Here is a 12,183-nt window from a genome sequence, read left to right on the forward strand (position 1 = left end):
CCAAAAAACCCAATTTTGTTTTAAAAAAAAAAAAAAAAAAAAAAAAAAAAAACTCACAAAAAGATTCTCTTAGCTTTCCATCCTCCCTCCTTTATTTCCTTCCCTCCCTCGGTGTTTTTTATACGTGGTTTTTCTCTGGTTTTGGAAATTCCATTATCGCTGAAGTTGGACCCACTTTTTGTCAGGAATGGGATTTGCAGGTGTACCCAGAGACCCCCAATGCCACAGGGGCAAAGCCTTGCCCCTTCTCCACTTGTTCCTGGACTTACCATGCCCAGCATGGCTCTTTAGCTTGAAGACAGCCCCTGCTGCTAGTTCCACACCCGAGGCTCTTTGAGACCACTGCCTCTGTCCCCTCCCATGCCTTGTCACAAATGCCCAGCCTGTGCCTGGAGGGAACAAGGACAGTGACCTGCCATGCTGACAGAGGGCTCAGGAGTGGAGTAGGGGCATGCTGTGGGCACAGGGGGCTCTGGGCCTGCTGACCACCTCCACGCCCTAAAAGGCCAGCCCCGCGGGTGCTGTAGCCTTCCAAGTGGTGCAACATCCCTGTCTGTCCTTCCCTCACTCACCCACCCCTCCTTCCAGAGCTCAAAAGGCTGAGTCCAGAGAGTCCTTGTAGGAAGGTCTTTGCTGCTACCAGCCCTAAATCTCTTTTATGGTCGTCAGGGTGGATGGTCCCTGGGGTGAGATGCCAGGTCTCGGCGCCTGTCCATGGGACATGCACAGTCAGCGCCCGGCCCTCCCAGGTTACTAGGCCCAGCACAGCCCCGGCGCATGGGGACACTCAGTCCTTTCTTCTCCAGCAAGCGGAAGCGGCCCCTGCCTCCTCTCACTCCGTAACCTCCTGTCCTCCCCGCCTGCCGCCTGCCCACCCATTGGGCAACAAACGGGCTCTCATCCCGCACCTGCCACGCCAGCCTGGCCCAGAGGGGGACTCGTCTCAGCAGCTCTTTTTCTTGGAAGCCCCCTGAGCTCTGCTCAGCTGTGACACACCGATCTCCAGCCGTGAACCTGCGGATGGCGAAACACCGCCACTCTGAGGTCCCAGCACTGGCCTCTGCCCAAGCGAGTGACTCCGTTTCCTCTCTCCAAGCCTTGCCTAGAGTGGATGACAAGGGGCCGGACAGCTGAAGGAGGGTCCACCAAGACACGGCAGCTACCCTGAGCCACCCACCTGAAGGGACTGACCAGGTTTTCTCCTCAAGGAGAGACCAAGGAATGCGCCATGCACGACAATCAGAGTCCCACCCCTGGAGCCATGGCTCCGGGCACCTCTCACCTGCCCTGGACAGCAGACATGCGAAGAGTGCCGAGACCACTCACCTCCACCCGCTCGCCCCACTTTAGAAAGGTCCTGAGTACACAGGGGAGACACACACAGGAAACCTGAAGGTAGCCTTACACTTCTGTCCCCTAACCCCGACAGTCACCTGCCAGCAGCCCAGGGGCCTGAGCTGAGAAGCCCCCAAGGGCGTCCAGGACAGGTGGCAAAGGAACTAGAATGCTGGTACCTCCCAGCTCATCAAGAGAGGCTGAGAGGTGGAGGGGGAGGGCACAGCCCAGCATTTGAGGCTTGTCATCTGAGAGGGAGAAAGGGGGGAAGAGATGGTGCCGATGGTTCAGGAGGCTGCAGGGTTGTAAGCACAGGCCAGCCCGGAGAGGGGGAGACTTGTCTATGCAGCTGAGTGGGAGGCAGGTGTGAGCAGGGAGGCAGACGATGAAGGAAAACGGAAAGGAAGCGCCCCCACTGCGGGCGCACTGCACAGTCAGTGTTTCAAGCGTCACCAACAGCAATCCCCTTTCTTGATACTCAAAGATTATTCGTCTCATTTGGTATCGTAAGGCATGCTGGGGGAGCATGCTCAGTGGAAGCCCTTCCAGTGGTCTGAGGAGGAAGAGGTCAGGGAGGGGTCTTTGGGCAGAACCCGGTGATTGGGGTTCTAGAAGGAAGCTACCCAGCCTCTTCACCTGCCCTGGGCAGGAGACGTATGGCGTGTCCCGAGACCACCCACCTGAAGCACAGGGCAGTGGGGGTCTTGTCTCTCCCAAGCCTGTGACTAGGTCGTTTATGCTGTCTGAAGGACCCTTGCCCTGGCACCCCAGTTTCCCAAGCCCCATGGTCTTCTTCACCTGCAGAATCAGCCCCCTGGGGCCACCCGGCCCCATATGCCTGGTCTTTTTTTCTTTTTCCCTGAAGGTCAAAGCAGTCTCGGGGATCTGAGAGTGACGGGGCCCTCTGGCCGCTGCCCTGCTGCCCTCTGAGACCTGGCTGGCTGGCCCGGCCCGGCCTGGCCTGGCCTGGCCTCATGCCCACCTGCCTCACTCCCAACCTCACCACCAGACAGGGGTTTGTGGAAATCCGAGACACACAAACGCCCACCACCACGACGACAACACAAACCAAAGTGCACTGCGAGCCGCCCTTGGCCTCCCTAGTAGGTGCCTTGAAACTTCAACGTTGAGATGAATGTGATGAACTACTCGTCCTATTTTCTGTTCGTCTGTTTTCATATAAAATGTCCAAGTCCACTTGCCTTGTCCTTTCTTGAAATAAATAGAAAGATTTAACTTTTACAGTCGTCTCGGCTCTGGACTCTCGGCTGTGGCATTCGCAGTCTCCGCTGCCCACGCTCGTCCGCCAGCCCTCCCATTGAGGGTCAGTGCTGCTGCTGCGGTCCGCGGGCACACAGGTGGCCACAGGCAAGGCAGAGACTCTGGGGTTCATACGTCTCCTCGGCCACCATCGCGGTGATGATTCTGCTGCAGGGAGGAGGAGGGACCTCTGACCTAGTCTCACAGGCCCCGGGGAGGGGGGACTCGAGCTGCTGACACCAGAGGTGCGGGGAACCAGCCATGCGGGGCCGACTGGCAGCTCAACGCAGACTCCGAGAGGGTCTCCACACGGACATGTGTTAATAGGAGCTGCGGATTATCCCGTAGAGGCTCCGGCAACCATGTGGGCACCCAGATAAGGGTGGAAGTGTACAGGTATTGGGGGCCGTGTGCTTATCCTCGACCCAGTGAACACCCGCCTGGGCTCATCCCAGATGCCCCTCACCCCAGCCATGCCCCCTGCATTCACGACTCTGCCTGTCTTCTCACACCCCAAAGGTGGGTGGGACGCTTTCCCTGAGAACAGGAGCAGCTCCTAATACATTAAACATGATGGGGCTTGTTACCTGGATCCGATGTCACGTCTGGCTGGGGGTTCATGGACTTCCCTTATTCTAAGGAAGCAAAGTTGTCTGTGCACGTGTCTGGGTGACAGTTGGCCCGGCTGGGGTAATACGGTGCACTCTGGCCCCACAGGCATCTTCCCAATCCCTGTCACCCCTTGTCCTCTTCTCCTCAGTCCTCACCTCCCATCCCACCAGGGCAGGAGCTGACCATGGAAAATCACCCCAAAGAGCACACACGGTGTGACCCCAGGGAGAACCAGGTCTGTTTTTCCGACTTCTCCCTCGGGTCCAGCACATACAGGTGCTGAGAAGGGCTGCCCCACTCTGCTCACCTGTGATCCGTCCTTGGATCTTTCTAGAAGACGCCCAGCCAGGCAGTCAGGAGGCACTCCCTAGGTACTACGTACTATGGCCTGCTAGGTGCTGGGGCCGGCGTGAGGGGTGGGGTGGGCCTGCCCCGGGTGGGGCTGGGAAGCAGAGGCCAGGGAGTAGTCCTCGGGCAGACCCTGGTGAATGAGGTGGGTCCCTCTGCTCTACAGGAAGTTGCCCAGCCAGCTGCTGGCAGGGGGCGGGGGAGACCTGGTATCTCCCAAGCCAGCCAGCCCCTCGGTTCCCACGCAGAGCGAGGGATGGGGCCTGGCACACTGCCCAAGGCAGGGCAGCAAGGCGAGTCTCACTGTGCCTCCCTCTGGAAGGCTCTGCTTCTCCCATAAGCACAGGACCCCACCTGGGCTACCCCTTGTCCAGCCCCATCTCAGCCCCGCCCCGCAGGCCCAGTCTCTGGCCATACCGCATACAACCTGGGGCAGGCTGTGCCCTGCCTCCGGCTCCAGTCCGTCTTCTGCTTGTTCGCCTGCTCGCCCGCCCCATAAAGGCCCTTGAAGGTTCAGCTCAGGTGCTGCATTAGGAGAGGCCCTTCCCAGACCCCCACCTCTGTCAGCCTTCCTCACCTGGGCAGGTAACCAGTTCTGGCACCTCACCTGCCTGGGCCGTGGCTAGCAGTCGCCCCCACACCTTCAGCTTCCCAGAGGGCAGCAGGATGTGACGGGTGAGTCGACATGCTTCTCAGCACGATGGCCCACGGCTCACTCGGTCCACCCAGGACATGAGAAGGAAGCCCGCGGCCATATCAGCATCCTTCTCCTCCCCACCCCAGCCTCCACAGGTGAGCCGAGGAGGCATCGATGACCCTGTCCTCTGCATGCACTGTGGCAGCCGCACAAACCAGGGACACCAAGGAGTTCTCCTTGTTGTGTTCCCAAAGTGTGCTCTTCAGCCCCGAGAGCTAAGCAAGCTTCTGCCCAGAAGGGTTCCCAGTCACACACCTTTGAGAACCGCTGGACTGACACCGCCAAGCTCCTGGAGGGCTCCTTGAACAGAGAGTCAGAATCCCTTGGAACCGGGTTAGATACACAGGCTCCCGTGTTACTGCCCATGTTACCAGCCTCTCTGTGCTTCAGTTTCTGCCCCTGTAAAGTGTATGCCTCTGTCCCCTCTCATGGCGAATGAGCAGTCAAGTGGACAGCAAGGGCAAAGCCTTTCACAGTGCCCAGAAACTAGCAGATCATTGCTTTCATTTTCACCCCAGCCACTGCGCTTGGAGCTTCCGGGAGAGGGGACCATGCGGGGTTTCCGGAGTGAAGGCCCCGCCCTGGCAACTTCCCTGCAGGGTCATCCACATTCCTGTCCCCAGGTGCTGAGCTGGCCAGCATGTCTTACAGAGAGGCCCGGGTGTCATGGCAGGTCACGTGGACCAGGGCAGCAAAGTGGCGCCACGTCTACAGGGAAGACGGGCTGGGTACGGGGCTGCAGCCTGCCCCGCAGCCACTCCGACCACGGCCAGGGCTGTGGCCTACCCTTCCAGCCTGAGAAAGAGTATCTCAGGCTGGTCCAAGCCTTCAGCTCCAGGGATCGGGGTGGGGGTGGGGGGCACTTAGGTTTTATTAAGTGCCCTGGGGGTTGGAGGCCCAGCCAAAGAGGGACCTTCCGGGGGGATTCCAGGACCTCTGCAGGAGAGTCCAGGAGCGTCAGCAGACAGACAAGCCTCCAAACAGCTGACCCGTTCTGAAGGGAGTGGGTGTCTGAGAGGCAGTGAGCCCCGATCTCATGGCAGAGTGAGCAGAGCGGGCCAGTTCCTCAAGGGGCCATGAGCACTGGTGGTGGAGGGACCCGCTGACCCCCGAGTCCTATCATCTCCCTATCTTGTCTTTAGGAGATGAGGTGAACCCCCTGCAAACCTGGGATCCCACACCTGCTCCACCCTGGCCATACCCCCTCTAGCCAAGCGCCTTGGGGTCTCCTCTTCCCCAGAGGAACCTCAGGACTTGCATATCACTGGGGTTCAGGGCAAGTGTAGACTAAGACCCCCAAAGGCCTTCTGTCAGACATGGGACTAAAAGTTTCAGTTGGGGATGGAATGCAACCCCTCCATGGCTACTCTCCTGCACCTGGACCCTGCTCTTTCCTGGTTACCACTGGTTTCCAGAAGCTTCCCTTCTGCCGCCCCCACTTCCCAGAAAGGGCCTCTGGCCTCACCAAGCATCCCAGATGAGAGGTGTTTTCAGAGTCTAGCACCCTAATCCCCCACACCCATGCCCACATTCCATGGCCGACTGTGTTTATGTATTTATTTCTTCCATGAGGGAGAGGGGCAGAGATAGACAGCACCCCATCAGAGTCCTGATGCTGCAGGGCTCCGCCCGCCTTCCCTGATCCAGACAGGCACATGCCAGCAGCTCAGGGAGGTCTCCAGGCTTGAACTAGGAACCTTCCCATGTGGCGTTCCCGTGAAGAGCATTGCACGATCCCATCACACCACCATCAAACTCGCCGTGGGCATTTCGCACCCTGCTTGGGAGGGTCCTAGGCGGATCCAAGGTCAGCTAACCCCAACACTTTGCCTCAGTAGCCCGGGGGGCATCAGCTCGTCCACTTGCAGGCGCCCAAATGCAGTGTGCTCCCCGATCCCGCCACATCCCGCTTCGTCTTTCAGGTGCAAACACGGTCGCTTCCTGGCCGGCCACGGTGTCCAGCACCTCCCAAGGACCCGCTCCTCCTGCGGCAAAGTAAACAGGCTCCCTCGAGCTGCTAACTGACAGCACGAATGAAATCCCGCGCTCCCCCCTCGGAGATTTACAGGGGAAGTGAAATCTTATTTGCACCGCTGCCAAGCCTGGGATGCGATGAAATTACGCCTCGCAAAGAGACCCGGCCGACTCCTCGCGGAAGCGGCTGCATCAGAGACGGGCTTATTAAAAGCCACAGTGGCCACATTTCAACCTGTTTCAGGTGTTAAGTAATTTACTGCCACCCCGAATTCAGTGGCAGGTTTTTATCATTTTTATTTCCATGATGCAGGCAAGTGCCCCGAGAGGTCCCTGCACAGGGAACTGAGTCTAAAAGCTCCCTGCACCCCACCCTTGCACCCTGGGCACACAGAGGGCAACACAGGAGCAGAGACCTGCAGGGGGGGTAGGGTGGGCGCCCACCAGGCTTGGCCAAAGCTCAGAGTGACAAGGAGGCCAGGTACTAAGACCCTACCCCATCCACATCCAAGGGCCCCAGTGACTCCCCGAAGGCCCTCAGGGTGTTTTCTGCAGGCGGCGGGAGTGTAAGCTGCTCAGGTAACAGAGGCTGCCTGCCAAGCACACGACTAGTCTTTATTGAGCACCTTCTGAGTCCTGGCCCCTGACACAGCAACTAACGGGGCCCCGAAGGCCACTGCCCCATGCAGCTCACGTTCTGCCAGTAGGTGCCAAATAAATATTTGTGATTGGTAATGAAAACCTCCAGAGGCAGATAAGTTCTTGAAAGGAAAGATCCTGGCCTGGAGGTCTGTGGAAGAAGGGACGGGCTGGGAGGGAGAGGGTCCACCCTACTGCTCCTCCGCTATAGGCCAGGCATCCAGTGGCCAGGAACCTCCCCCTGCCAGAGCGGATGGGCCAGGACCGCACCCTGGCACTACTCTGTAAAACTCTGGGAGGGGCTCACACCCAGGCTTCCCCACCTCTGATCCCTGAGACCCTTGGGGATGCATGGTCTCCCATTCGCTGGGAGCCTGGGGCAGGGAGCCTGCAGCCTGGGCCCCTGGGGTTGGAGACAGCCCACGCAGCCTCCTCCTCGGAGTTCTCTAGCCCTGTCTCAGCAGTGCTGGGCGGAGGGCTGTTTGATGCCGGCTGGCTTTGGGGGGATTAAGCCTATTACAGAGGCTCCGGGGGTTTATCCAACGCCCTTTCCGACGCCCCCTTTCTCCACCTGTTTTCAGATACTCCAGAAAGACCAAGGGGAATCTTCAAAGTCCAGGCTGAGCCAAGAGCAGAAATTCTTTAATTAGCTTTTTCTTGGATCAGGGCCCTGGCAAATGGATTAGTCGTGGTGGGGGGGCAGGAGAGAGGGATTGAAGTCCTCTTTAAAGCCGAGATTACAAGCCCAGGGTGAAGAGCTGAGGGGCAGCCGCCAGGGACAGGTGGGTCCCCAAATAGGCCCTCCCCAGCCAGCGGGCCCTGGGGGCTGGCAGATGGAAGCTGCCACCAAAATGACGCGGAGATGTGCTCCACTGAGCCTGCGGACCTCGGGAAGCTGGCGCAGAGAGACGCTTGGCAGGGCCAGGCTGTGCGCCCGGGTCTCCTAACGAACGCGCCTCCTCCCTGTGCGGCCGTCCCGATCTGTAACTTCATAATTAGGGGGGATTTCCTAAAGGGGCGCCCATCTGTGAGTGGCAAAGCAGCGGGGCCCAGCAGCGCCAGGCACCAGGCATCTGCCACCACGTTCCATCCTCACGGCGGGACGGCACAGCACATGTGCTTACTCCCTCCTAAATGTGCAAACTGAGGTCCAGACCTAAGCCGTTTGCCCAAGGCCATGGTGACTGAGGTTTGGAGCCAGGTCTGTCCAACCTCCACACACTGTCCCAGGTCCTGGCCCTATGAGGTCTCAGAAGGCAGCCTGCCTAAGGATCTATGAGCCCCAGCCAGAAATTCCTGTAGAGAACTCGGCCTCCCCGAGAAGGCCTCCTACAGGAAGCCTTCCCTGACCAGCCCAGAGCCTTGAGTTCCCTATCAATGCATTGAGCACTCAGGGGCTGTAACGGATAAACCCTGATGCTCCCACCATAACATGGCGTGGAGATGTGCTCCATCGAGTCTGTAGAGGCAGGAACTGGGTCGTAATCACTTCATACCCTCTATGTGGAGGGAGAAAGGTGGTACTTGCCTCCATCTGGGGGCTGGAAAGAGAAGGCTGGCAGGATAGGGCCGGCTGGGCCTCGGGAGCAGGAGGACAGGGACAGAGGGAGCCGAGAAAGGGGGTTGCCAGGAATTCCCAGAGTTGAGCTACAGGCCGACATCTCTCCCAGGCCCTCCACCTTTGCAGGGAGGCACACTGGGCAGGGATGCAGGGGTAAGAGGATGATTTAAGGACACAGAGACCCAGATTCCCCAGGACTGCAGTGTTTGAAGTGTGACTTGTGCTCTCTCCCCACCCCGAGCTTCACATCAAAAGCAGTTCTGCCATAGTCCGGCCACGCTGGGCTCTGCAGCTAAGGGCTGCTGGGAAGGGCAGGCAGGGAAAGGCACCTGGGCCCCACAGGAGCAGCCCTGCTCCCGCCCCAGCCTCCCCTGGCCTCTCTGCTCCCTGCAACACACCACACCATCTCCAGGGCTCTCTGCCCCTGGCCCTCCGGACAGGTGAGTGTGCCGCTCCCTAGGTGTCCCAGCTGCCCGGGCCACATCTCCCAGCCCCACAGCATGAATGCTGAGAGAATGGCTGTGCTCTGGCGACGCAGGAGGGACCCTGACAAGGGAGGTTCCTGAGGAGGTGGCTTCTCAGCAGGGACCTGGAGGATGATCAGAGTCAGCCAAGAGGAAATGGAAGAAAGGATGCTCCTGGCAGGGGATGTGCCCATGCAACGGCCAGGAGGTGAGAGAGGACGTGCAATTATAAAACCCAGAATCATTCGGCCAGGCCGGGATGGAAAGAGAACGACAAGCAAGAGGCAGGTGGCCCGCCCCGTTGGTGCATGTGGTAGCACACGGAACTGCAGAGCTAGAAGTCACAAGGCTGAATGTGAGTTCAAATCCTGAGTCAACCTGAAAACACACCAGATGCGCATCTGCCCAAGGCCCCAGGGAACTGAAGGGCTGGGGAGATCACAGCATGAGACCCTGTAGGGAGTGCCCCTCTCTCTGTCTCTCTCATGTGTGCACAAGCATGTTTGCACATACTCCCTCAGCCAGAAACAAAGGAAAGAAAAAACAGGAGAGGTTCTGGAGCCAGATGGCGTGAGTGGGCCACCAGCAGGCCCAGGCAGCCAAGGCCACTCCTAGAGCAAGACCTTCCTCAAATCGAGGACCCCAAGTGTGTTGGAAGAAGCCATGGAAACAGCCAGGGCTGCCAACCCTGGGGGTCACCACTTCCAGCTGATCTCTCATGAATACTGCTCACTTCACACCCCTGGGTTGTGCATGTGTCCCTGTCAACCATGAGGTTGTAGAGCAGAAACTCAGGGACAGAAAGCAGCATCTCAGGGCCAGCGGAAACTCACACCAGGCACGTGTGTGTGCATGCCCAAAATCCTGAGAGGAGAACGGAGGAAAAGGGATTGCAGCATGGCCATCCCCTAGGGGGGGTGATTTCTCTGTCTTTCTGGTGAGTACACATACCCTGTAGAAAAAAATCTCTCTCTAAAAAAAAGCAAGCAAGCAAGCAAGCAGCGTCTTCCCCCATGAAAGGCCAGGCAGCAGCCAAGGAAGCATGTAGACGCCCAGGGTGAGGGAGCTGGAAGGGGACAGCTGGGAGCAGATGTGGACAGGAAGCAGAGGATGCAGAGGTGGCGGTGGCCGCTGCCAGTTCTATGTGCCTTGGCACGGGGCAAGTGTCTTCAGCACCTACTGTGTGGTTTTGTGTGAGCTGCTGGGGGGGAGGGGGTCCCCAAGTACGGGCCATCTCCTGAGGCTGCACCACACCTCCGCGTACCCACGCTCCAACGCCGCCTCTCTGGCGGGTGAAGAACGATGTCTCTTATTTCAATTAGCCTTTTCTTGATTACTAGCGAAGTTCTGCATCTTTTCACTTGTTTGCTGGCCATTTGTTTTTCTCCTACCGGGAATTGCCTGTCCACATCTCTCGCCCATTTTTCTTATTGATTTGTAGAAGCTCTTCGCATATTAAGAGAGGAGTGGAGAAGCAGCTCTCTCCGGGGGCTGGGCCCTCAGGACCTCCCCCAAGGGTCTTTGGCCCCAGGAAAGGGAGGAGGATTAGTGTGGGTTTCTGGATGCTCCAGCCAGCTCTCTGCCCCACCACTGGGCTCCCCACGAGCCAGCTCTGCTGGAAGATGAAGCACCTCCTGCAGGTGGGGGGCTCTGCCAGGCTTGTATCCCGGCTGGCAAAACACAGAGGGCTTACGTTTTGCTTACGCTGGGAAGTCTACACTGGTAGTGGCTGGCGGGGTGCCCCGGATGGCACTCAAGGAAAGCAGGCTGGAGTAAGCAGGCATCTAGGAAGATAGGATGTCTCTCATTGTCCCAGGTCCTTCTGATGGGGACCACCCCACCAAAGATCCTGGTCTCGAAGCCACAAGTCAACCCTCCCACCAAATTCTGGGGACCCCTTCGAGTCCTTGTACACACCTCTCCTGGCCCCCGTTCCAGATACAATGGTCCCTAAACAATGCCCCTGGCTTTGGGGGTCCGTTCCTGAGCCCTGCCCCCCCGCCATCTTCAGCCATCTGACCTCTCAAGGCCAGACCCATCCCTCCCGTTTATTTTCCCTCCGGTGCTTCCTATATTTCAGCGGACAAACAACGCAGGCCATAAAACTGATTTCCAAAGCCTATAAAGGCAATAACATTTAGGGAGACAGGAAAAATAAAGCCCCTCCTTTCCTGGAGTAATGGCTGCCGGGAGTCCTCACGGGGCCCTTCTGCAGCTGGGGGCGGCGCGGCGCGGGGCCAGCCTGCAGACTTCCCTGAGCCAGGTGGTAAATGGCTGCTCAGCACATGTTCTGGGGCCCACGGCTGCCAGACGGACTGCAAACTGCCTGCTTAACCTCGTCCCTGACTCCCCTGCCCATGGCTCCGCAGTTCCCCGGGAGCTGGGGCAAGCTCACCGGCACCACCCCTGCCACCCCCACAGTAAGCTCCCTGCAAGGATCCCCAGACAGCCGGTGGCCCCGGTGCAGGCCAGAGCAGGAGACTTCCATGCAGAGGGGCCCCATGGCTTCCTCCTGCCTCTCGCCATCTTGGTGGGCCCTCCAGGAGAGGGCTAACATGCCATCACGAAGGGCCTCCATGACCTCCTGATGGCAGAAGGTGGGGTCCCTACGGGAGCCTGATGGCTCGGCCCCCTCTTAAACTCGCCAAGCTCCACACCCTAGGCTATCACCGAGCCCTCGAGTGGTTACCGCATGCCCACTCCCCCTCATTCATTCATCCAGTCACTCACTCGTTCGAGGGCAGGTCACACGGTGCACATGACCTGGGTATCTGGGTCCCCGATAAGCCACACAGTGTCCCTCTGTCACAGCTTCCCGACTTGAAAAGTAGGGACAGTAATGGAGAGAACGACTGCTAGTGGAGAGGGGCCTGCCTGGCGGCGGGGACGGACCCACTGACCCCGACAGCCCCTTCCAGGCAAGGATCCAAAAGGTCAGAGGTGAGGTATCCAGGGACTCAACACCCCACCTTCAGGGTAGATCCATCCCAGGACCAACAGTGAGAGACAGCTAAGGTGGGGGCGTCCTCCAGAGCTGTGGGAGGCACTCGGGCAGCTTCCAGGAGCCCCATGCCCAGAAGCCGTTCATCCTCCTTTTCTTCCGGGATCAACACACATCGGGGGACCAGCAGTTGGCGTAATGACTGTGTCGCTGGAATCCCATGTAGTCGACTGCAGTTCAAGTCCTGAACCTGGTGGCTTAAACTCACGCAGGGCGCGTGTGCGCCCAAAATCCCAAGGGGAGGGGGAGAATGGAGGAGAAGGGATTACGGCGTGACCATCCCCCTGGGGGG

At 58.8% G+C, this 12,183-nt stretch overlaps 2 protein-coding genes across 2 annotated transcripts in view; one reads left to right on the forward strand and one right to left on the reverse strand.

The window, feature by feature from the left end:
* Positions 1 to 1,134, forward strand: part of FLRT1 (fibronectin leucine rich transmembrane protein 1) — a 24,369-nt gene extending 23,235 nt beyond the window's left edge. Inside the window, exon 3 of the mRNA XM_027772381.1 lies at positions 1,007 to 1,134. Coding sequence (XP_027628182.1) covers positions 1,007 to 1,134 — 128 coding nt within the window. The remainder of the gene's footprint in view (positions 1 to 1,006) is intronic.
* MACROD1 (mono-ADP ribosylhydrolase 1) overlaps positions 1 to 12,183 on the reverse strand; it is a gene marked incomplete at its 5' end in the record, with an annotated part of 187,195 nt that overhangs the window by 144,059 nt on the left and 30,953 nt on the right.

Source organism: Tupaia chinensis, unplaced genomic scaffold (genome assembly GCF_000334495.1).
Source record: "Tupaia chinensis unplaced genomic scaffold, TupChi_1.0 Scaffold000273_1, whole genome shotgun sequence".
NCBI lineage: Eukaryota > Metazoa > Chordata > Mammalia > Scandentia > Tupaiidae > Tupaia > Tupaia belangeri.